The sequence below is a fragment of the Rhinoderma darwinii genome, chromosome 1 (assembly GCF_050947455.1).
Source record: "Rhinoderma darwinii isolate aRhiDar2 chromosome 1, aRhiDar2.hap1, whole genome shotgun sequence".
Lineage (NCBI taxonomy): Eukaryota > Metazoa > Chordata > Amphibia > Anura > Rhinodermatidae > Rhinoderma > Rhinoderma darwinii.
In genome coordinates this window covers 661,727,355-661,751,442 of record NC_134687.1, presented here as the reverse complement: position 1 = coordinate 661,751,442, position 24,088 = coordinate 661,727,355, and the positions used below count along the sequence as shown (strand labels likewise).

The following is a 24,088-nucleotide window of genomic DNA, read 5'->3' as shown; positions in this document are numbered from 1 at the left end:
AGGCGATCCTGACGTCATCCGAACAGAAGGACCTGGCATGTAGTCTGAAATGGATCAGGCACTGATTCAAAAATCCCCTGCAGGACCTTGGATCTCAATCATAGCATGGAGGTAGCGGCAAGAAACACAGGGGGTTGGTACCGGTACAGACAGGAAGTGTAGCAGGCGGAACTGCAGGAATGGGTGCGGTGATGACTGTGGTTGGAGCAAGTAGCCGATGGGCTATGGCGTTCACCGACAGGAGGAGCTGGTCTTGTCATGACTGGAGATACTCCATCTCGGCCTGCATGGCTTTTGTCATCAAAGTCTCAGGTTGACCAGCGGAGTCCATGGCCTGAGCGTACTGTCATGAAGCGGGTTAGTGGACCCACTAGGCCGTACCGCCGTAGCGGGGAGGCAGCTGGCCAAACTACAGGACACCCCAGAAATACAATGTCCCGCACAAGGGTACCTGAATAGTCCAGATGGTGGCCGCAGCTCTCGCACAGATGAGATGGGTGCAGCAGATGGCGCCAAACGTGGCGGATGACACAGGAGCCGCAAGTTGCGCCAGATGTGGCGGACTCCTCTGGACGTGGCATAAGACACAGGACGTGGCGGATTCCTCCGGACGTGGCAGATGACACAGGACGTGGCGGATTCCTCCAGATGTGGCAGATGACACAGGATGTGGCGGATTCCTCCGGACGTGGCAGATGACACAGGACGTGGCACGACTCGATACTAAGGCACAGCACGGGAAACAGGAACGGGAAAGAAGGCACGGGAAACAATTGGAACGGGAAACACTAAGGGACCATTTGCAAGACAGACTGGGAAAACTAACAACGCTCAGGGAAGGATTAGAAGGCCTGGGGCCTTCTTATAGACCAGGAAATTGTGACAGTTGATGACGACTTCCTATTTGCGCGCGCTGGGCCTTTAAGGCCGGGCGCGAGCGTGCGCGCGCACCCTACGGGACACAGCCGAATGGAGCGGAAATGAGCGCTGGCGTCTCCTAGGAGGGAGACGGGGACCAGCGCTCACGGATCCATGGCTGCGGGCGTCGGGAGGTGAGTGAACCAGACGGCCCGCGGCCATGGACGCTACATGAACGAACCCGTCTGTGCTCTGAATCAGCCACAAATCTTTTCACAGTACGATGATCACGCTTAAGTTTTCTTGAAATATCCAATGTTTTCATACCTTGTCCAATGTATTGCACTATTTCACGCTTTTCGGCAGCAGAGAGATCCTTTTTCTTTCCTATATTGCTTGAAACCTGTGGCCTGCTTAATAATGTGGAATGTCCTTCTTAAGTAGTTTTCCTTTGATTGGGCACACCTGGAAAACTAATTATCACAGGTGTCTGAGATTGATTACAATGATCCAAAGAGCCCTAAAACACAAGACCATCCATGAGTTTAATTGAAAAACTAATAATTAAATGTTTATGACACTTAAATCCAATGTGCATAATAATTTGGAACACGGTGTAGATATAATGGGGGGAGATTTATGAATAGTGTCGGCATTTACCAGGATACATACATCTAGGTATCTGCAAAATTGTGCAACTTGGGACAAATTCACCAAAATGGTGCATGTGTCATGATAAGTTATTTTCTCCATCATATATTAGAATTATAAATAGAGAATAGATGGGTAAGAGGCCAGAAGGGTCCACACAATACTATTACTGATTTCCATATGTCCAGTGAGACAATACTATAAAACCTATGTGTGATGTATGTACAGTACAATTAATTATGTTCCTTCAATAAACAGATCAAATAATGGCATTAAAGGTTCTAGACAGGAACAAAACCACAGAATTCACCTTCCTCATGGAGTTGAGCATGTCCTTCTTCCTCTCCTCCCATCCCAACATCATTGGAACTTATGGCACTGCCTTGAAGACTTGTGACTACTTTGCCTTTACCCAGGAGCTGTCGATGGGTGGTGACCTGTATTCTCTTATTGCACCTAATGTAAGTAGAGGTCCCTGAATTACCTGGAGAACTACATCCCCAACACCCTTTCCTTCCTGTAGTAATATCTTAGTTGTGTTGATTTTCTTTATTTCTCTATTTCAGGTTGGACTCTCAGAAGACACAGTAAAGAGATGTGCGGTGCAGATCTCCAGTGCCCTGGAATTCATCCACAGTAAAGGGCTGGTGCATCTGGATATCAAACTAGAGAATATTTTGGTGTTTCATAAGGTGTGTCATGTCCTTCATGGCAACAGTAAGTGACTCCAATTCCATGAATCAAGTAAGAAGATTGTTTCATTGGCATGAGTCTTCAATAGGTCAATGGGCTTTCCCGATATCCTGATATTAGTGATTACTGTGAACATTTTCCTTGTTTCTGGTCTATAGGTTATAATATCATAATGTTCCCACTGTCCCTAATAACCTTCACATTATAACTGATGATGAATATGGACCGATGGAGCAAGCACCAACTTCACAAATGGCATACTACTAAAATTAAAAAAGGCATTGTTGTGCGCTATTCTATTTACTTAATGCGCCATTCTGATACACCTAATATTACACAGTTTGGTTACATAAATAGCACAGTGCGCCATAGTGACCTGCGTAGTGTGCCGTTTGTCAAGTTGGCTTTTGATTCTTCTGTAATGGGCACATTGAACATTTGACTTATTTTTGAATGCAATGATATTTTTCATAAACTACCACAGTCACTAAGAGCGAAAATAAGCTACTCCCTAACGGGCTAACATCTGCGTTGAATGCTCTGTCCGGATCATAGTAGATGGTGGTTTTTGCCATCTAAATATGACACATGTGAATACACACAATACACTCCACTACAAAGCTGGAACACACGTCCCTTACACTCATCCAACTCTTCTCAACTTAGGAGACGAGGGTTTTATCTTAATTTCACTGTTTTGTAACATATAAATCAAGAATTTTTGGATTATTTGATTCATAATTAAGCTACACATATGGTCTCTATGAATTTAATTTTATTATGTTTTTGAAAAATCCTAATGTTTGAAGAAAATGTAATAGTAAACTTAATTTTTAAGCTTACATTCATTTTTAATTTGTTAGTTAGATTCAGGGATGTGCAGCACGCCCAAAAAAACCAAACCAGACCTTCTCCATGTTACTCTTCTGTACTTCAAAAATATCTTACAAGAATGTTTTAGTTTTGAATTAGTCAAATTTAGTTTTTTGGTCCCTCATTTTGTAGAAAGTGTCATCCAGAAGGGATAGCAGTCTGTGCGGGATAGGTTCCAGAAGGCAGTAACCCAGACGAAAGAGCGGGTCTTCTACCACGCGTGGCACCATTTTTCTGGAGCTGCTGTCCCTTATGCCTAGCAGGCAACTCCGGCCGCAAGTCTTTTATGTTGATAATTATATTTTCCATTGACTAATAATTTTTTACCTAGAAAAAATGATGTAACACCTTTACAGTGCAACGTAGCCAGGCCCCAAGCTTAGAGATGTTGTGAATTTAAAATGAATTTCAGAAGCGTGGAATAGAGTGAAGCGGCACTACAAGTGTGCCCCCGTCTAACAGTATGGAGCAGTGAAAGGAATGAAGGGGAAGCAGTACTTGCACCAGCACTATGGCCCCTTTAATACAGATAATTGATGGTGATTCAGGGAGTCGAACACCCACCAATCAGATAAAGATTGCCTATGCCGAGGATAGTTCATTATTTTTTTTCCTCAGGATAATCCCTTCAAATTGGATCAGGAATATTTTCCAGTAAACACAACACTTTTTTTTTTGTGTTTTGATTAAAACTTTTGAAACACTAACTTAATGCTGGATGTATGATATTTAAATACGTAGATAGTTTGACCTTTTTTTTTTTTTAAGTAAATGGCTAACACTATAGTTTGCTGCTTCCGTCTTTTTAGGTCTTTTAGTCGGATGTTTCTATGGTAACTGAAGTACAATTATAAGCATTTCATAAGATTTTAAACTTTTATTGACAAATACATCAAGTTTATGCAAGGACTCAATATTTACAGAGTTGACCCTTCTTTTTCAAGACTTGTGAAATTCGCCATGGCATGCTGGATATCCGCTTCCGGGCTAAATCATGACTGATGACAACCCATTGTTGCTCAATCACAATTTCGGTATTTTTGTTTGTCCGCCCGCTTTTTTGAGGATAAACCAAAGGTTCTCAATGGGATTGAGACTTGGGAAGTTTACTGGCAATGGACCCAAAATGTTAATGTTTTGTTCACCAAGCCACTTAGTTATCACTTTTGCCTTGTAACATGGTGCTCCATCATGCTGAAAAAAGCATTGCTCATCACCAAATTGCTCCTGGATTGTTTTGGAGAAGTTGCTCTTGGAGGATGTTTAGATCCCATTCTTTATTCATGGAAGAGTTTTTAAGCAAAATTGTGAGTGAGCTCAGTCCCCTGGATGAAAAGCAACCCCACACATGAATGGTCTCAGGCTGCTTTATGTTGGCATGACACAGGACTCATGGTAGCGCTCACCTTTTTTTCTCTGGACAATCATTCTTCCAGATGTCCAGTCTGAACGGGGCTTCATCAGATAACTTTACCCCAGTCCTCTGCAGTACAATCCCTCTACTTCCTGAAGAATGTCAGTCTGTCCTTGATGATTTTCTTGGAGAGAAGTGGCTTCCTTGATGTCCTTCTTGAATCACAACAGCCTCCAAAAGTCTTCGCCTCACTGTGCGTGCAGATGCACTGACTCGTGCCTGCTGCGATTCCTAAGCAAGCTCTGCACTGGTGTCGAACCGATACCGTAGCTGAATCCTCTTAAGAAGACAGTCCTGGCACATGCTGGACTTTTTGGGCACCCTTCTTCACAGTAATTACACCTCTCTCCTTGAAGTTCTTGATGATCCTATAAATAGTTGATTTAGGGGCAATCTTACAATGTCCTTACCTGTAAAGCCCTTTTGATGCAAAGCAATGATGACTTGGAAGTAACCTTGGTTAACAAAATAAGGCAATGATTTTAACCACCCTTTTTTTATTGATAATTTTGTACCTTTACATGTTCTTACATACCGTTTATAAAAAAAGGAATCACATATAAAAAGCAATATTCCATACATTAATTTCAGAGAGGAAGAAATCTGCCCCTTGCTGGTTTTCTAAGGGGTTTCCATATAATGATTTATTAAAATAAAAAAACACATCATTGACCTTGTCCGGAGTTGTCTGAATAACTCATTTTTCATCCATAATTGCAGTAATGTTATTTTTTCTACTTCTCTCCTTAGATAAATTAGACAGCATCTTCCTCTGTGTCATTATCGCTTTTTATTACATTTCCATCAAAGTGTTTACTTAACAAAATGGCATTTCCCGCCTTTCTCCCTATTGCTGGTGACCCTATAACCGTCCCAATCCAATCTCTTCTTAATTTTAGGAGCTCCTTCTCGCTCAAATGTACCTCGTCTAATTGTGCTATATCTGTCTTTAATATATTTAAGTGTCATTATTTTCTCTCTCTTAATGCTATCCCATTAACATTCCATGAAACTATATAAACAGGTATCATCTATCCCTCAAACTGCAATATTTCATTATTCTGGTTCACATCCCCCCCCCTTCCTTTTCTCCCCTCCCCTGTATTTTTTTGTATAGCTGCCTCACTCTCCCTCAAATCTATATTTATGTGATGTTTCTATCCTCTTTCCCCGCACCACGTATCCAACCCCCCGCTCCAATAACAAGCTGTGTTTATAGACAGAGATATAGTAAGATAACATATTTATAGGACGATTCTTTAAGAATGTTCAGGCAGTTTTCTCTTTTCTTCCATTCTTCTTCCTTCCTTCCTACTATGGGTCCTTTGAAGATCTTTAAATTGATGTCCACTTTTTTCAATCCATTTTGCAGCTTTTACTGGATCTTCACAGGTTTTAACTGTTCCATCTTCATGAAATATTCTTAGGATTACTGGGTACATTAAAGCGAAATGTGTCTTGTTTTGTATTAGTTTTGCACCACTTGTTGAGAACAATCTTGTTTTACTGCTCCCCTCCGCGGAATAATCAAAAAATATAAGAATTTTATTGTTGTTCAGCCGTAATTCATTTTGTTTTCTGTAGGACCTCACTAGCTCGTTTTTATCATTATAGTCCAAAATCCTGGCAATAACCGGTCTTGGATTCTCCTCTTCCCTTGGTTTTACACCCAGCCTGTGGGCTCTTTCTACTTTTATTTGCCCTGGTAATTTCAGTAGTTCAGGATTTTATTTTCGAGATCACTTCTCTCAAAATGGTTGCAGAATAGGATTCTGGAATTCCAATTATTAGTAGATTATGCCTTCTAGAACGATTTTCTATATCTGAGAGTTTATCTCTCAATGTTCAATTGTCTTTTTTCAGTTCCGAAACCGAGCCATGAAGCTCTGCCATCTCATCCTCCATTGCAGAATCTCTATCTTGAAATTGGTCCATCTGGTCTGTATGCTTCCGAATGTTTTTAATAACTGTGTTACAGCCTAGTCCACTGACTCTGTTATAAGAGGCATTAACTGCTCTGTCACTGCCCTTGCTATCTCCTTAATATTCGTTGGCAAGATGTTAAAATGTGACTTGTCCTCTATAGAGTGGTTAAGCCTTACACTTCCGTTCAGCGATTTTTCTAGTACTTTTAGTCCCTTGGTGGATTCTCTTCTTATTTGTTGTTCAATAGCACAGTAGCGGCAGTACCACAGCAGGCCAGCCAAGATATCTGTGTTGCCACAGCAGACCTGCACCACATAACTTTAAAGAAGGGAGAGGACAATTTCAGAGTCAGGGCGGTCAATCCTGCTTAAAGTTTACCACACACTCCAGGAGTCACACCAGGATCTTTAGAAGTGGCCTCTAAAGGCTAAAAGTGCACCGCATTGGTGGCATTCAGCATTGGAGAGAGGATCGTGGGGAGCGCAGTAGCGCAAGCATGCAGACGTTTCAACATTACGCCACTGTCCTTAATGGGCAGAAGGGACTTGTTAAACACCATCCCCCTTTTAAAGCAACCAGCCTTCTCTTATAGTTCAATTAGCATGACAGAGTGATATCATCTGCCTTGTCCTCATTAACACTTTTGTCACGGCGCGGGGTGTGGACCCACTGGGCCGTACAGCGTAGCAGGATAGCAGCTGGCCAACTAGGTACAAAACAATGTCTATAGTCCAGAAAGGGTAACTGTGGCAATGTAGACAGTAGCGGACACACGGCTTGACTTTCACTGTAGATGGCACAGTAGATGCACCGGAAGACACGACTTGACTTTCTCTGTAGATGGCACAGAGGCATGGTAGCACGGGATACAGGGTACAGGCAGCAGGAACGGGTAACACTGGTAACTGGGAAACACTAGGAGACCATTTGCAAGACAAACTTTAGGTAAACAACAACACTCAGGCAATGATCAAGTGGGCAGAGCCCCTTTTATAGTCCAGCAGCATTCTGGGCTAATACTGATTAATGACAGCTGGATGCGTACTGGTCCTTTAACCCCTTAGTGACCAGCCCATTTTAGGCCCTAATGACCAAGCTATTTTATTCGTTTTTCTATAGTCGCATTCAAAGAGCTATAACTTTTTTATTTTTTCGTCTACATAGCTGTATGAGGACTTGTTTTTTGCAGGATTAGTTGTACTTTTTAATAGCACCATTTTTTTGTGGGGATTATAAAAAAAACTGAAATTCCACCATTGTTCTATGAGTTTTTAAATTGACGCCGTTCACTGTGCGGCATAAATAACATGTTACCTTTATTCTATGGGTTGGTACGATTACGGCGATACCACATATGTAGAGTTTTTTTTATGTTTTACGACTTTTGCACAATAAAAACACTTTTGAACTAAAATTATTTGTTTTTGAATCGTTGCTTTCCAAGAGCCGTAACTTTTTTTATTTTTCCATCAATGTAGTGATTTTTTGGGGGACGAGACGTAGTTTTGATTGGTACTGTTTTGGGGTGCATGGGACTTATTGATTAATTTTTATTATGACTTTTTTAGGGGGCGATGGAAAAAAATTGCAATTCCGCCATTGTTTTTTGCGTTTTTTTTTACGGTGTTTACCTTGCGGTTTAAATTACATATTAACTTTATTAATTGAGTCATTACGGTCGCGGCGATACCATATATGTGTACTTTTATTTATTTTTTACACTTTTACTAAATAAAATAACTTTTATGGAAAAAAATGTTTTTTGTTTTTTTTTTACTGTAATTTTTATTATTAATCTTTATTTCACATTTATTACTTATTTCATTAGTCCCACTAGGGGACTTTACTGTGCGATCGCAGATCGCTGCTATAATGCTTTGGTATACTTCGTATACCAGAGCATTATTACCTGTCAGTGTAAATCTGACAGGCAATCTATTAGGACGTGCCTCCAGCGCGTCCTAATAGGCATATGTCCAGGGCAGACCTGGGGGCTTTCATCAAGCCCCCGGCTGCCATGACACCCCATTGGAGACCCGCAATTGCATTTGCGGGCCGCCGACGGGTGACAGAGGGAGCTCACTCCCTCTGTAAACAAGTTGAATGCCGTGGTCGCTATTGACGGCGGCATTTAACAGGTTAAACGGCCGCGATCTAAGTAAACTTTGATCGTGGCTGTTGGAGCAGGAGCTCAGCTGTCATCAGACAGCAGAGCCCCGACTCCACCCTGCACGGGAGACCCGTGCAGGACTTAGACTAGGCTCACGTGAAAAGGCGTCAGCCTAGCCTAAGGCCCCTTAGTGACCAACGTGAAAAGGCGTATTGGTGGTCACTAAGGGGTTAAGGCTGTGCACACACGGGCACAGAACCAGGAAGTAAGTGCCGGCGTCTCCCTGGAGGGAGATGCCGCCGAGAACACAGATGTCCATGGCCGTGGCCGTCAGAGGGTAAGTCTGAACGATGGCCGTCAGCCATAGACATTACAGTATCCCCCCTCGCCCCCTCTTCTTGGGGCCAGAGTGGGAGAGAAATCTCTTCGCGAGGACAGGGGCATCGATATTCTCCTCTGGCTCCCAAGACCTCTCCTCTGGACCAAATCCACTCCAAACCACCAATCCTGGAGTAGTGGTTCAGGACCACGGGCTTCAGCAGGGAGACATGAAAGTAGTTAGGGATTTTGAAGGTAGGAGGCAGCCAAAGCTTGTAAGACACAGAATTGTGGATTTGTAGCAGAATCTTGAAGGGTCCGAGGAACCTGGGAGCAAACTTGCAAGACGGCACCCTCAGCTGGATATTCCTGGAAGACAGCCAGACCTTCATACCTGGAAGAAACTGGGGAGGTTCTCGTTTTCTAGCGTCTGCCTTTCTCTTCATGCGGTCCACCGCCAGCAGAATAGAAGATCGTGTCTGTTGCCATATCTGCAGAAATTCCCTAAAGGTAGAGTCAGCTGCAGGCACCTGGGCCATAATAGAGACAGGAAGAGGTATACAAGGATGTTGGCTGTAGACAATGAAGAACGGACTGGAGGTGGTGGACTCACTAGTATGGTTATTATAGGAGAACTCAGCCCACGGGAGCAGCTGCACCCAGTCATCATGTCGTCTGGACACAAAGTGCCGCAGATAGTTCTCCATAATCTGGTTAACCCTTTCGACTTGTCCATTGGACTGAGGATGATAAGCCGAGGAGAAGTCCAACTTTACACTGAGGAGGCTGCAGAGTGCTCTCCAGAACTTCGAGGTGAACTGGACCCCTCGATCCGAGACAATATGTAAAGGCAAGCCGTGCAGACGGAAGATGTGTTGAATGAAGAGGTCGACCAGTCGAGAAGCAGAAGGCAGACTAGTCAGGGGAACAAAATAAGCCATTTTAGAAAATCGATCCACCACCACCCAGATCACACTGCATCCCGCAGAGAGAGGCAGATCTGTGACAAAGTCCATAGCAACATGCTGCCAGGGGGCATCGGGCACAGGCAGTGGCTGGAGCAGACCGGCTGCTCTGGAGTGGGCAACTTTGTTGCGCACAACGTACAGGAGGAGACAAAGTCCATGACGTCTTTGGGCAGCGTGGTCCCCCAGAACTGACGGCCAATTAGGTCTCGGGTCTTACGGGTACTTGCGTGACCTGCCAGCTTGGAACTGTGACCCCAGCGAAGGATTCTTCCTCTGTCTGCCCGACGTACAAAAGTGCTTCCCGGAGAAATGTCTCTAACCTGCAGAGGGTTAACAGAATAGATGAAGGGTCGATAATATTCTGTAGGGACTCCACAGAGAGTCCTCTGTTTCAAATGACCTAGACAAGGCATCGGCCCTCACATTCTTGTCGGCAGGTCAGTAGTGGAGCAAAGAACAATGACCACCTGGCTTGACGAGGATTCAGCCGTTGAGCCGTCTGTAGATAGTTCAGCCCGCCTTAGCTAACAGTAGCGGCGTTACAAATAGGCTGTGATCCGGCAAGATATGCTATGCCTGACGACCAGCACATTATCCCTCCACGTATTACACATAGTACTGACACCCCATGTACTATTCACAGCACTGACCGCTATTCATCACACATTTATTTTTTATTACATTATTACACAGTTCTGACACTTCCATACACACACATTTCTTTTTTACCATACATTCACACCCTAGCACTACACTAACACTGATACTCATTTATCGCACACTTGTGAGCACTTAGTTCGCCACTCCCCTCAAGACTAGTGGGAGTGGCTATCACTATTTAATGCACCCTCCTTCTGCAGCATTTTTTTACCTGTCTGCGTCCTGCTGGGAACGGGTTTTCACCCACCCACTTAGTAAGTATGGCCTTTTTTGTGGATTTGATGTTATCTATGTCCCATTTTTTTTCTTCTTGTGGTCCGTAAAGACCAGGATAGGATGGGCTGCGCCTTCGAGTAGGTGTCTCCACTCCTGCAGGGCCAGCTTGATGGCCAGTAACTCCCGATCCCCAATCGAGTAGGTGCGCTCTGTGGGAGAAAACAGCTTAGAATAGTAGCCACATACCACAGTCTTGCCTTTCGTACCTTTCTGGAATAAAAGTGCACCGGCACCAACAGAGGAAGCGTCCACCTTCAACGAAAACTGTAGGAATACATCAGGGTGATGAAGAATAGTGGCTGACATGAAGGTCTTTTTTAAGGTTTTAAATGCGACTTCTGCTTCTGGAGTCCACACCTTGGCATTCATGCCCTTTTTGGTGAGGGTAGAGATCGGAGCCGTCAATGAAGAGAAGTTGGAAATGAACAGCCTGTAGAAGTTGGCGAATCCCAGGAAGCGTTGTATGGCCCTTAAAGGGGTTGTCCCAAGTTGACTCAAATTTTTTTTTTTAAACATTCTAAGCAGGAAATGAATTTTAAAACATTTGCTGTTAAAAAAAATTTAAAATTCATTTCCTAAGTGCCTTTTTTTTACACTTGATAACTCAGCAAGTGCTGGTTATCTTTTCTAAAAAGGGGCGTGAGCGGCTCGATGTCAATCAAGCCGCTCCGCTCTGCAGTGTGCGCGCTCCCGATGTTGCTAGATACTGTAGTTCTAACAACATCGGGAGAATGTTCGTCTCAAGCGGGCATGGTAAGCCCGATTGAGACGAACTTACCGTGAATGTCAACTACCCTACACTACACTACACTACACTACACTACATTTACCCCGTTTCGGCAAACAACTTCTCCCCCACCCTGTCACTACATGTAATGTTTGTAGCCGCCGTACCGGTGCTGCATCAGCACCCGGCGAACAACTAAAAATATATAAAAAAAATAAACTCACCTAAGACGTTCTAACGGCGCTCTGAACGGTCCCGTCACTTGCCATCTTCCCTCTTCTTGGCGCCGCTCGCATTCATAGTAACAATGCGTTGTGGCGCAGATGACGTAATCATATCAGGCCCACGTGATTACGTCATCTGCACCCACCGCTCTGTTATTGTGAATGGGAGAAGAAAAGTGACGGGACCTTTCAGCTCTTCGTGGGAACGTCTTAGTGAGTTTATTTTTGTATGTATGTTGTCATGTATGTGTATATGTGCATGTATGTTTTCTTGTATGTATGTTGTCCTGTTTGTATGTGTATATGTGCATGTATGTATGTTTTCATGTATGTATGTTGTCATGTTTGTATGTGTGTATGTTTTCATGTATGTATGTTTTCATGTAGGTATGTTTGCATGTATGTTTGTATGTATGTTTTCATGTATGTATGTTGTCATGTTTGTATGTGTATATGTGCATGTATGTTTGCATGTATGTATATATGTACATGTTTGTATGTATGGTTGAATGCAAGTATGTATATATGTATGTTTGCATGCATGTATGTTTGCATGTATGTATGTTTGTATGTATGTATGTTTGCATGTATGTATGTTTTCTTGTATGTATGTTGTCATGTTTGTATGTGTATATGTGCATGTATGTTTGCATGTATGTATGTTTTCATGTATGTATGTTTGCTTGTATGTTTGTTTGTTTGCTTGTATGTATGTTTGCTTGTATGCATGTATGTTTGCTTGCATGTATGTATGTTTGCTTGCATGTATGTATGTTTGCTTGCATGTATGTTTGTATGTATGTTTTCTTGTATGTATGTTGTCATGTTTGTATGTGTATATGTGCATGTATGTGTATGTATGTATGTATGTATGTTTGTTTGCGTGTATGTATGTATGTATGCTTGTATGTATGTATGTATGTTTGCTTGTATGTATGTTGTCATATTTGTATGTGTATATGTGCATGTATGTTCGCATGTATGTATGTTTTCATGTATGTATGTTTTCTTGTATGTATGTATGTTGTCATGTTTGTATGTGTATATGTGCATGTATGTTTGCATGTATGTATGTTTTCATGTATGTATGTTTGTATGTATGTTTTCTTGTATGTTGTCATGTTTGTATGTGTATATGTGCATGTATGTTTGCATGTATGTATGTTTTCATGTATGTATGTATGTTTGTATGTATGTTTTCTTGTATGTATGTTGTCATGTTTGTATGTGTATATGTGCATGTATGTTTGCATGTATGTATGCTTGCATGTATGTTTGCTTGTATGTATGTTTGCTTGTATGTATGTTTGCTTGTATGTATGTATGTTTGCTTGTATGTATGTATGTATGTATGTTTGCATGTATGTATGTTTGCTTGCATGTATGTATGTTTGCTTGCTTGTATGTTTGCTTGCTTGTATGTTTGCTTGCTTGTATGTATGTTTGCTTGTATGTATGTTTGCTTGTATGTATGTTTGCTTGTATGTATGTTTGCTTGTATGTATGTATGTTTGTTTGTATAAATGTCTGTATGGCCATGTATGATACTGTCTGCCCTGTATCTAAGCCAACTTTGCCGCAGGCTTCTATACATGGTATAACAGTCAGTATCACACATGAAAGTGAAACTAAGCCTACGACATGTTTTATTTCATTTTTTTTTTTATATTTTTGATTTTTTACAGGTTTGGTGTTTGGACTACGTCGGTTTCGAGGACTACTTAGATGACGCTTTTTTATTTCATCAATAAAATGGTTAATGAGGGTTGTGTTGGGGGTGCTTTATTTCAATAAAATATTTTATCTATATCTTTGTGTTTTATTTTCAAGTTTTATTACTATCACTTTAGTAATGGCCGCTGTCTGAGTGACAAGGTCCATTACTAAGGCGAAGCTTAGTGTTAGCCGGTGCAGAGGCTAACACTAAACACCATTATTACCCCGGTACCCACCACCACCAGGGGTGCCGGGAAGAGCTGGGTACGATCCAGTACCCGACCATCTATTGTAATGGTCGGGCTCCGGGGCGGCCGCAGGCTGGTATTATGAGGCTGGGAAGGGCCAAAAACAGTGGACCTTCCCACCCTTGTAATGCTAGGCTGCTGCTGCTGCTGTGTTGTATCTGGCTGGTTATAAAAATGGGGGGGACCCCACGTCATTTTTTTTTTATTATTTATTATTTTTTTTTATTAAAAAGACATGGGGTTCCACCCAATTTATCATAACCAGCCACATACAACACAGTGTTATTAGCCTGGGAATGTACTAAGCCAGTGGCCCCTCCCACCCGTGTAATGCCAGGCTGCTGCGGCCTTGTATATGGCTGGTTATTAAAAATGTGGACCCAACGTCTATTGTTAAATTTTAAAAAAAAAACGACGTGGGGGTCCCCCACATTTTTATAACCAGCCCGATACAACACAGCAGCAGCAGCCTAGCATTACAAGGGTGGGAAGGTCCACTGTTTTTGGCCCTTCCCAGCCTCATAATACCAGCCTACGGCCGCCCCAGTACCCGACCATCACAACAGATGGTCGGGTACTGGATCGTACCAAGCTCTTCCCGGCACCCCTGGTGGTGGTGGGTACCGGGGTAATAATGGGTGGTTAGTGCTAGCCTCTGCACCGGCTAACACTAAGTACCGCCTTAATAATGGACGCTGTCAATCAGCCAACTGCCATTATCTAGGCACTAATAAAGTTTGAAAAAAAAAGACAAAGACAATTTTTTTTTTATTGAAATAAGAAATCCCCAACAAAACCCTCGTTAACCATTTTATTAAAATTTTCAAAAAACGTAGATCTACGCAGTAGTCCAACGAATCGAAGATGTAGTCCAATTGGTACATCAAAATCTGCAACAACATAAAAAAAAAAGTTATCAATGTGAACAATACCGATACTTATACTCACCTACACACACACACACACAAACAACCACACACAAACATATACACAAACACATAAACACACACCCATATATTACACAAACACACATAAACACATACACACACACATATACACACATATACACACAAACACACACATACACACAAACACATGTACACAAACACACCCATATATACACAAACACACATAAACAAACACACAAATATACATATACAAAAATACACACACATACACACAAACATATGCACAAACACACCCATATATACACAAACACACACACAAACATATACACAAACACACCCATATATACACAAACACACATATACACACAAACATATACACAAACATGTACACAAACACACCCATATATACACAAACACACACATATACAAAAACACACACACACACACACACACAAACATATACACACAAACATATACACAAACACACCCATATACACACATACACAAAAATATACACAAACATATACACATACACACAAATACACCCATATATACACTCACACATAAACACACACACACACATATGCACAAACACATATACACAAACACACCCATATATACACAAACACACACACATATACACAAACACATGTACACAAACACACCCAAATATACACAAACACACATACACAAACACACATACACAAACACACATACACAAACATATACAGAAACACACCCATATATACACAAACACACACATATACACACAAACATATGTACACAAACACACCCATATATACACAAACACAAACCCACACATATACAAAAACACACACACACAAACATATACACACACAAACACAAAAATATACACAAACATATACACATACACACAAATACACCCATATATACACTCACACATAAACACACACACACACAAACACATATACACAAACACACCCATATATACACAGACACACACACACACACACACACACACACACAAACATATACACACTTACCTTTAGCGGAGCGCAGACTTCTCCTTGCGACGGGTGCCTTTCCACTGCATCTTCTGCGCATGCGCCGAGAAGCGCCGAGATGCGCGTTCACGAGCAAATGACATCCTCTGCTCCGGACGCAGAGGATGTCATTACGCATGCGCGGCCACCGCTAAAGGTAAATAGCGGTGGCCGGGAACCTAGGCAACGAGCAGGATACAAAGAGGGACCGACCGCAACTTCAATCAAGAATAGCAAGAAAACGACATCGCTGGACGACGGACAGGTAATTAGAATTCTTCTTATTTTTACATGGGGGAGCTTTATAGCTCCATTTATCAACTTGGGACAACCCCTTTAAGCTTTGGGGGCATTGCCATTCCAGGACAGCCTTTACCTTCTCAGGGTTTATTTTGAGGCCCTGATCAGAGATGATATAGCCCAGGAAGGGTAGAGACTTCTTTTCAAACACCCCCTTTCCTGCTCGGCATAAAGATGATTCTCCCTTAATCGAAGCAACACATGGCGGACATGACCCTGATGAGTCACAAGATCTGGGGACAAAATCAAAATGTCATCGAGATACACCACAACACAGACATAGAGTAGATCACGAAAAATGTCATTGACAAATTCTTGAAACACCGCAGGGTCGTTACACAGGCCGAAGGGCATGACTAGATATTCGTAGTGTCCATCACGTGTATTAAATGCCGACTTGACTTTCTCTGTAGATGGCAATATTTGTGAAAAACAAAATTTGTGTAATTCTCAAAACTATTGACAAGGACCGTACAGTTGACACCCACTGGTGATGGTGCAGACTCCCTATCATACATGTACAGCGGTATTGGGGTTTTCCAACAGTGCTGTATCTACGCAGCAGATATCAAGACAGGTTAAAGGACGCTTAAATTAATCTCACAGTGTGACACATCCGATTAAAAAAAAATGGGGCTATGTGAGGCCATAATTGGCTGCGTCGCCAAGGGGTTTATGTCTATGAATAACCTGATGACTTAAAAATCTTTTTTTGCTCTTATAGCTTTCCCCACATTCGAAACAAGAATAGTTTTTTTTATGTAAATCCTCTGATGAGTTTCAAAATTTTATTTCCATGTAGAACATTTTCCATAAATAAAACATCAAAATGACTTGTGAGTTTTCTCAAAACAAAATTTGATTTTCGTGAAAAGCATTTCCCACATTCTGAACATGAATATGGCTTCTCTCCTGTGTGACTTCTATGGTGTTTAACAAGACTTGATTTATCTATAAAACATTTCCCACATTCTAAACATGAATACGGCTTCTCTCCTGTGTGAATTTTCTCATGTGTAACTTAGTGTGTTTTTCTCCTGAAGACTGCTGCTTAATATCTTCATCTTCTACTTCATAATTGATCAAAAACATGAAGTGTCCCTCAGAGTTCTTACTAGCATCTTCTGTTAGGATTAAAAATGGATTTTGTGATTTTTATATTTTTCACAAAGTAGACTAATTTATGACATATTAGGCTGTATTCAGTTTTTTTTTAATTTTTATAGTCAATCAGAATTGGATCCAACAGGAAGGAAAGGTTTGAGCCATTCCCTTCAAAACCACCACTTGCTTTGGCTCAAAAAACGGCACCAAATACTGCCACAAAAACTGAATGACTAATTCCAGCCTTGTAAATCTTTGAAAAACACTTTAAATGGACAATAACTTTCCATTAAAAACTTGTGTAAACCGGTTAAGGATAAGGCTGTTTTAGCGCTAAATGACCAGAGCAAATTTCACAATTTTGCTATGCGCTTATTTAGATGAATAAAGTTCATCTTTGAATTTTACACTCTTTTTAAAGGACAGATAGGGCTTTGTTTTAGTGCCATTTGTCAGTATACATAATTTTTATTTTTTTCTCTAAAGTGGGCAAAATTGGAAAAAAATGCAAGAGTTTAGCAATTGCGTCAGTTTATGATAGCATTTTTCACACACAGTATAGACCACAGACAAAATTCATCTCCTTTCACATTCTTCCACTTCTCCTGTGCATAGGGATACCAAATATGTGTGCTTTATTCACTGTGCGGGCATGTGCCAGGGCTTGGCATAAAAGGATGCTTTTTGGCCTTTTTGGTCCAGGAATTCTGCACTTGATTTTATAGCAGCATACGGTTTTCTGGGGGGCCTAATGCTGCTGAAACATTAGACTCACCCCATAAATTACTTCATTCACACAAGTAGACCCCACAAGGTTTTCTTCAAGGGTTTATTCATATTTTTAGAAAGTCCAGTTTTCTTCTGAAAGTTTCTTGAATAAGATGGAACAAAAAAAAAAAATTGGCATTTTTTTAGCAAATGCGTCAGTTTATGCTAGCATTTTTCACACATAGTATAGACCACGGACAAAATTCATCTCCTTTCACATTCTGCCACTTCTCCTGTGCATGGGGATACCAAATATGTGTGCCTTATTCATAACATAGAGATCTAGGATGACTTATGATAGAAGAAGCTTATATCACAAATCGCCTTTTTTCAAAGCTGGTTTTACAAAACTCAGCAGATTTTCTATAACACTTACAAAATATCTGCTCTTGAAGCAGAGATTCCAAAATATTCATCTAGGGGTATAATGGGAATTTATTTTTTTGGGTTTCCTAAAATAAGAAGTTGCAGGTTTATGCAAATGGAGCACTCCAGCAGATGACCTTTAGAAAATATGCAAACATGACATCCACCCCCCCCCCACTCCCTCCCTCCCTCACCCTTGGAGTAAAATCAGGGGAAAAATAAAAGTAATGTAGGGCAAATATATTTTCAACTAATTAACTAAAATCGAATAATTCAGAACAGTGTGGTATTTTTTAAAACATGGGTCAATGCACAGGCCTGGTTGCGAGGGACATGAGGGACAGAAATATCGGGAATCTTTGCGGTGCCCGTCTTTTCTGCAGACGAGGCACTTTTTCTGGGGGTTGCTTCTGGTTGGTGTTGGGGGAATGCGAGTGATGAAGTGTCTTTCAGTCAGTCGCGTGACATCCTCAGACTGGGGGCATTCTCTGGTGTCCTGAACATCAAAAATGAGGCCTTCAATAATTTTCTCCTGGAAATCCAGGTATGTGTCTCTGCCTCTGTTTTTTTTTTTATAGAGCACAAATGAATTGTGGATTGCCACCTGTAACAGATAAATGGCCACTTTTTTGTACCAGGTTTTTGTTTTTCGCTTCACTAAATATTGCTGTAAAACCTAGTCACTTAAATCCACCCCCCCCCCCCCATGTACTTGTTATATTCTGACACGCTCACTGGTTTGTGCTTGTTCGATGTTGCCCCTCTTTCCCTCACTGCCACTGTTCCTGCGGTATGAATCGTGCTTAGCACGTACACATCTTTGCGATCCCTGTACTTGACCGCCAGCAATTCCTCAGATGCATAAGCACAGGAGTCCCCCTTTACCATGCGCTTCCCCACTAATTGCTGCGGAAAACCAATTCGGTTTTTGTGCATGGTACCACATGCCCCAGTCCTTGCAGCATGCAAATGCCTAAACAGGTGCACACTGGAATAAAAATTATCACAGTACAGGTGGTACCACTTGCGAAGCAGAGGCTGCATTATCTCCAACACGATCTTACTGCTGGTGGAAAGATCAGGGGGGCATCCAGGAACATTTATTGTGCAGTCCCGCCCTTCATACATTCTGAAGGCGGTGGTATATCCTGACCCGCATTCACACAATTTGTAAAGCTTAACACCATATCTTGCCCTTTTAGAAGGTAGATATTGGCAAAAGCTAAGTCTTCCATGGAAGTTGAGGAGGGATTCGTCCACGCTTACATTCTGCTCAGGGGTGTAGAGTTGCAGGAATAAATTATTGAGGGAATTTATTAGCGGTCTTATTTTGATCAAACCGATTTCGGTTTGCATCGGTACTTGGGGGGCCTGTGCGTTGTCGTTGAAGTGGAGGAACCTCATTATTGTCTCATAACGAGACCTGGACATTTCTGCAGAATACACTAGGGTGTCTTGGGCGGGTCTTGTTGACAAGTAAGACCTAATGGAGGGCTTTTTGACAATACCCATATTTAGAATGAGCCCCAAGAAAAATTTGAATTCCTGCAAATTGGTGGGAGTCCAATCTCTGGCATGGGTGGATGAAGGTTTCTGCCTTATATACTGAGCGGCATATAAATTAATTTAGTGGACAATGATATTTAGGAGGTCGTCAGTAATAAATAAATGGAAGTAATCCATTTGGATAAAATTTGTATTGTCCACAGTTATGCCAGGAGTGGCAGTAAATCCGTGGATTCTAGGCCCAAAAGATGGAGCAGGTGCCCATACAAGAGCCTGAACTGGAGGGACCAGGCTGTCCCATGCTACAGCGCTACTAGGCCCTGCGCTTCCATGTTCTGCAGTTCCAACTGCGTCAGGGATAACGTCCCCTGAAGATGAACCTGAAGTGACGCTATCATTGTCACTGCCTACAACAGGTTCTATCTCTGACGCCATCTCTGGTGCGGTGTCAGACTCTGACCACAGTATGGCATATGCCTCCTCAGAACTAAAAAAAACTTCCTCGCCATAACGTCACTAACACTAACTAAACAAACAATTATTTTGTATTTATTTTTTATAAACAAACATAAACTAACTGGTATATATATATATATATATATCTACACTACCGCTAACAAAAAAAAACAACTGCTATTGATATATCTATTATATATATTGTCGTGGAAATCCATCGCTCAAAATATATTAGACTGAAATTTATACGAGTCCCAACAGACTCTCAAGGCCAGACTCCATTAGTCAGAATCCTAATTAGGATATTTCACCGATATATATCGAGAGACGAGAAGAAAACACACAGACACGCTGAAATGTTCAAAATTCTCATCTGAAGGATTTATTACCAAACTCAAACTGTTAAACTGAAATTCAGAAGGGGTGTAGGCTTGAGGTAAACCAATCAGAGACAATGTAACAATATTTGTTATTCAGTAAAAAGCATACAATAAAATACATCATTATAATTCTTCACACATTATGTTTACAGGTTTCTTATCTCTCTTTTGGACAGAATGTCCTCGTGGAGATGGGGGGAGACCTTCCCTCACGCATACTTGCCATCCCCCCATCTCACTCCCATCTCCATCTTCGCATGGGAACCAAGGTCAAAGATAAAACATACGAAATCAACATTACTTGTATTAAAGGAACAATGACTTTTCTATTCACTACAATAAAACCAAGATGGGAACTCCAGACAAGATGGCTGCTGCACGAAACTAAATCATTTAAACATTATCATCACTTTCACATAATACATATCTTAGTAATTCGGCCTCCTGCTTGATAATTCACAATGTAATTTCATACAGAGAATATAAGCAAATAAATCATCCTTCACAAACCTCCCTTTTTCTCATATTAAATTACAGAAATTATATATTATGATTATGAAAGTCAAACAATATATCAATAGGGCCACAACTAATATGATGCCATCACCAATGTCCGGTTAGGGTATGGGGTCCCACCAGTGTATCGACAAGTCATGTACATCATCGTCCTCTTCTTCTCCTGTCTTCTGATTAGAACACTTGATACTGCTGACGGATTCACTCAGGTCTTTGGTCTTTACTTGGAATTTTGCTGATGTCATCACGACTTGATTTGGTCCTTTTCATCTGTCAGACACCGTCTCTTTTAGTTTACGTCACCGGGCTATACACAACACCTCATGCTGTGAGCCTGGTGTGAGATCCCACGTAGGCGGATTAGTGGGGTGTTATTGTGACCCCACAAACCCTCCGCTCATCTGTCTTCTTACTTGTCTGGGCGGCTGCTTGGAATTGTGACACTGCCGTCAGTTCATGACAAACGCGTTGTACTGGCTCCGGCTGCGCCTGCCGCACCTCAGTAATGGAGTTCATCGTATTAAAAATCTTTTAGTTCATGTTTACTGGCACTTTCTGGGGAACCCCAACCCTTGTCAATTGTTACTAATCTGGTGATAACATCTACGTACTATAAAAGTTGTTCTAAGTACATACAATAACAATGTCAGGCCCTTAAACTAAATCAAACAAACAAACACCTTTTATATAAGAAAAACTTCTCTGTTCCAATGGACAGGGCACCTAGAAGATGTGTAATTATTGGGTACATTTCATATGGTGTCACGCTTTCCAGCAGGATTTGTACGTTGATCTGAGCTGATTGCCTGGAACATTTCCAGCTCACCAAAATATACATAGATTCCACATGTTTATCTGACAAATGTCACAAACCAATTTTTCTTACTCTAATTTGTATTGCATGGGGAGGCCTCTCAAGGTCTGTTCTCTTTGTGGGAGGCGGGTATGATAAGGTTGGCACCGGTCTGCCAGGACTGTTCTGTAGGCAAATCAAACAGCTCTAACAGAATTTAGCAGCAACAGCTGTAAAGCCTGGGACATACCAATTAGATCTCACCAAATCGATCCTTGCAGTCTTGGGGCATATGTGAGGTCATACACCATCAATGCAAAAGCCATCAAGAGTGCCTTGGGTCTTACCGGTTCACGTTCCCTTATCCGTCCACATTCTGTTAGAATCTGGTTCTCACGCCTTCCGCTCCCAGTTGGACTCGTCCTATGGAGAACAAGCTTTTTCATTGTATAAACATTAATTGATCTTAATCAAATAATTAATTTGAAGAAAAACATTAACAAATAACATCTTTACATCAAACGTTCACATTGAGCAATAACTAGAAATGATACATGCAAACTCATTTTTCTTCTTTATATATATATATATATATATATATATATACACACACACACACACAAACACTGCACAGAATTTTCCTTTCACAATAACAACGACAAAAAACAAATAACTAAAAATGTTTTCAAATGGGAATATTCCACTTCTGTACCTTTTATCTGACGCATGACTCTAATAGTCCAATGCTAAGGCTGATCCAGAACTTTACATAAAACTTAACTTCAGTATTTAATATTCCCACAACACTTCTTAAATACAATTATTAAACAAACTAACTTTGGAATAACATCTGGAGAACTGCTGATATCGTATTGTACAAACATCAGGTCAATACTTGGGATAACACTATTCCCCTGTCACTTACACACAACGTCTGCAGTGGGGAAAATACAGGCCGGGCTTCAGGCCTCCCTGAGAACAGGTCTACACACACGAGCACCGCGTCATACACTTCTACCTCGGGTAGTTGTATGTTCTGCAGTCGCTGGGACTGTTAATCTGGCCGGGCTGCACTTTTCACAGGTACCTTTGCTGTTTTACCTATGTCATGCCATGTGCACATCATGCCGGCTGCTACAAACCTAGTGGTGGCATTATTGTATCCAGGGACAAGCCAATTTACTGATACCTGGCTGCATATACCCTTGTTGTCAGTTCTGTTTTCTCTTGCTCTCTCAATTGGCTTACCCAATGATCCAATAAAGTTCCTACTACCAATGGGCCCATAATTGTGGGCGATGCCAAAAGCGTACCTAGAGTCCGTGTAGATGTCGGCCGTCTTACCTTCTGCCAGGTTACAGCCTCAGCGAGCACCTCCAACTCCGCTCCTTGAGATGAACAAGAAGGTGAGAGTGGTTTCTGGGTAATTTACCTTGTGCCTCGTATCCTGTTCTACACATGCTGTATATGATAAAGTATGTCTACATTACAAATTTACATTGGAAACCCATGTCACATATAGATAGAACATTTCAAAAGGGTGGAGTTTTATTGTTCCACATTTATCTGATGATCCAGAACACTTGTAAATCCCACCCACCAGGTCCTGTAAATACCTGATTAATACAAAAACAAACAAAATATGTTACTGAAATCTGGCATAAAAGAAACAATATTCAAACAATTTTTTTTGTTTTGCCTTCTCCCCATCTAAATCTGTAAAGACTCATCTGTGAGTGACGTCACCTCACCTCCTGTGTAAATTGGCTGGAGGGGGATCTGGAACCATCTACACAGAAAAACCTCAAAATATAAGTTACTGTCATACACATTTAATCTGGGTTACTCCTTGAAACTCATACACATTTTGTAGATCTCCTAGAACCAAATTCATTAATTCAAAACAAAATAAAACACAAAACAAAACTACCTGATCAGTCCCTTCACCATTGGGAAATCTTCAACCCTTTCTCAGCCACTGGGATAGGGCAGTGCTTGGCATAGCTCCCTCTGGCTGTGAAGGGGTCATAAAATTGCCTGTAAAAAGGAGAACAAAAAACAAAAACTACCTGATCAGTCCCTTCAACATTCCCTCCTATTTGGACTCTGCGAAAGTAATGTAGCAGGGTTCAAAACTACATATTAACATAATGAGATTAGGCACTCTATCGGGGGAGCACTAGTTTAACCCCCTGTAATACACAACAGCCTGGAACAAAAAAAGATGACTTTCTCCTGACAAAAATACATTTTATCTTTAAAATGACCTGCAACCATTTACCTGTAAAACATCTCACATTTTTA

The 24,088-nt window shown here is 41.4% G+C and overlaps 3 protein-coding genes across 3 annotated transcripts in view; 1 reads left to right on the top strand and 2 right to left on the bottom strand.

Annotated features, from left to right (window-relative positions):
- The window catches only part of LOC142664505 (uncharacterized), a 168,116-nt gene that overhangs the window by 132,552 nt on the left and 11,476 nt on the right, over window positions 1-24,088 (bottom strand). The gene's annotated exons all lie outside the window — the stretch shown is intronic.
- On the top strand, window positions 1,641-2,375 carry LOC142665176 (serine/threonine-protein kinase SBK1-like). Its single transcript, XM_075844751.1, has 3 exons — window positions 1,641-1,644; window positions 1,768-1,970; window positions 2,076-2,375. Exons 1-3 carry the CDS (start codon window positions 1,641-1,643, stop codon window positions 2,232-2,234), a joined length of 366 nt encoding a protein of 121 aa, XP_075700866.1. The 3' UTR covers window positions 2,235-2,375.
- Window positions 17,522-24,088, bottom strand: part of LOC142664516 (oocyte zinc finger protein XlCOF29-like) — a 28,761-nt gene continuing 22,194 nt past the window's right edge. Inside the window, exon 6 of the mRNA XM_075843658.1 lies at window positions 17,522-17,870. The gene's annotated coding sequence lies outside the window, so the exon portion shown is untranslated. The remainder of the gene's footprint in view (window positions 17,871-24,088) is intronic.

What these genes read in the sequence shown, in the direction of transcription:
- LOC142665176 (XM_075844751.1), top strand. An exon ending in ATTCTCTTATTGCACCTAAT is followed by an intron (nt 1,971 to 2,075) that starts GTAAGTAGAGGT and finishes TCTCTATTTCAG; the next exon opens with GTTGGACTCTCAGAAGACAC.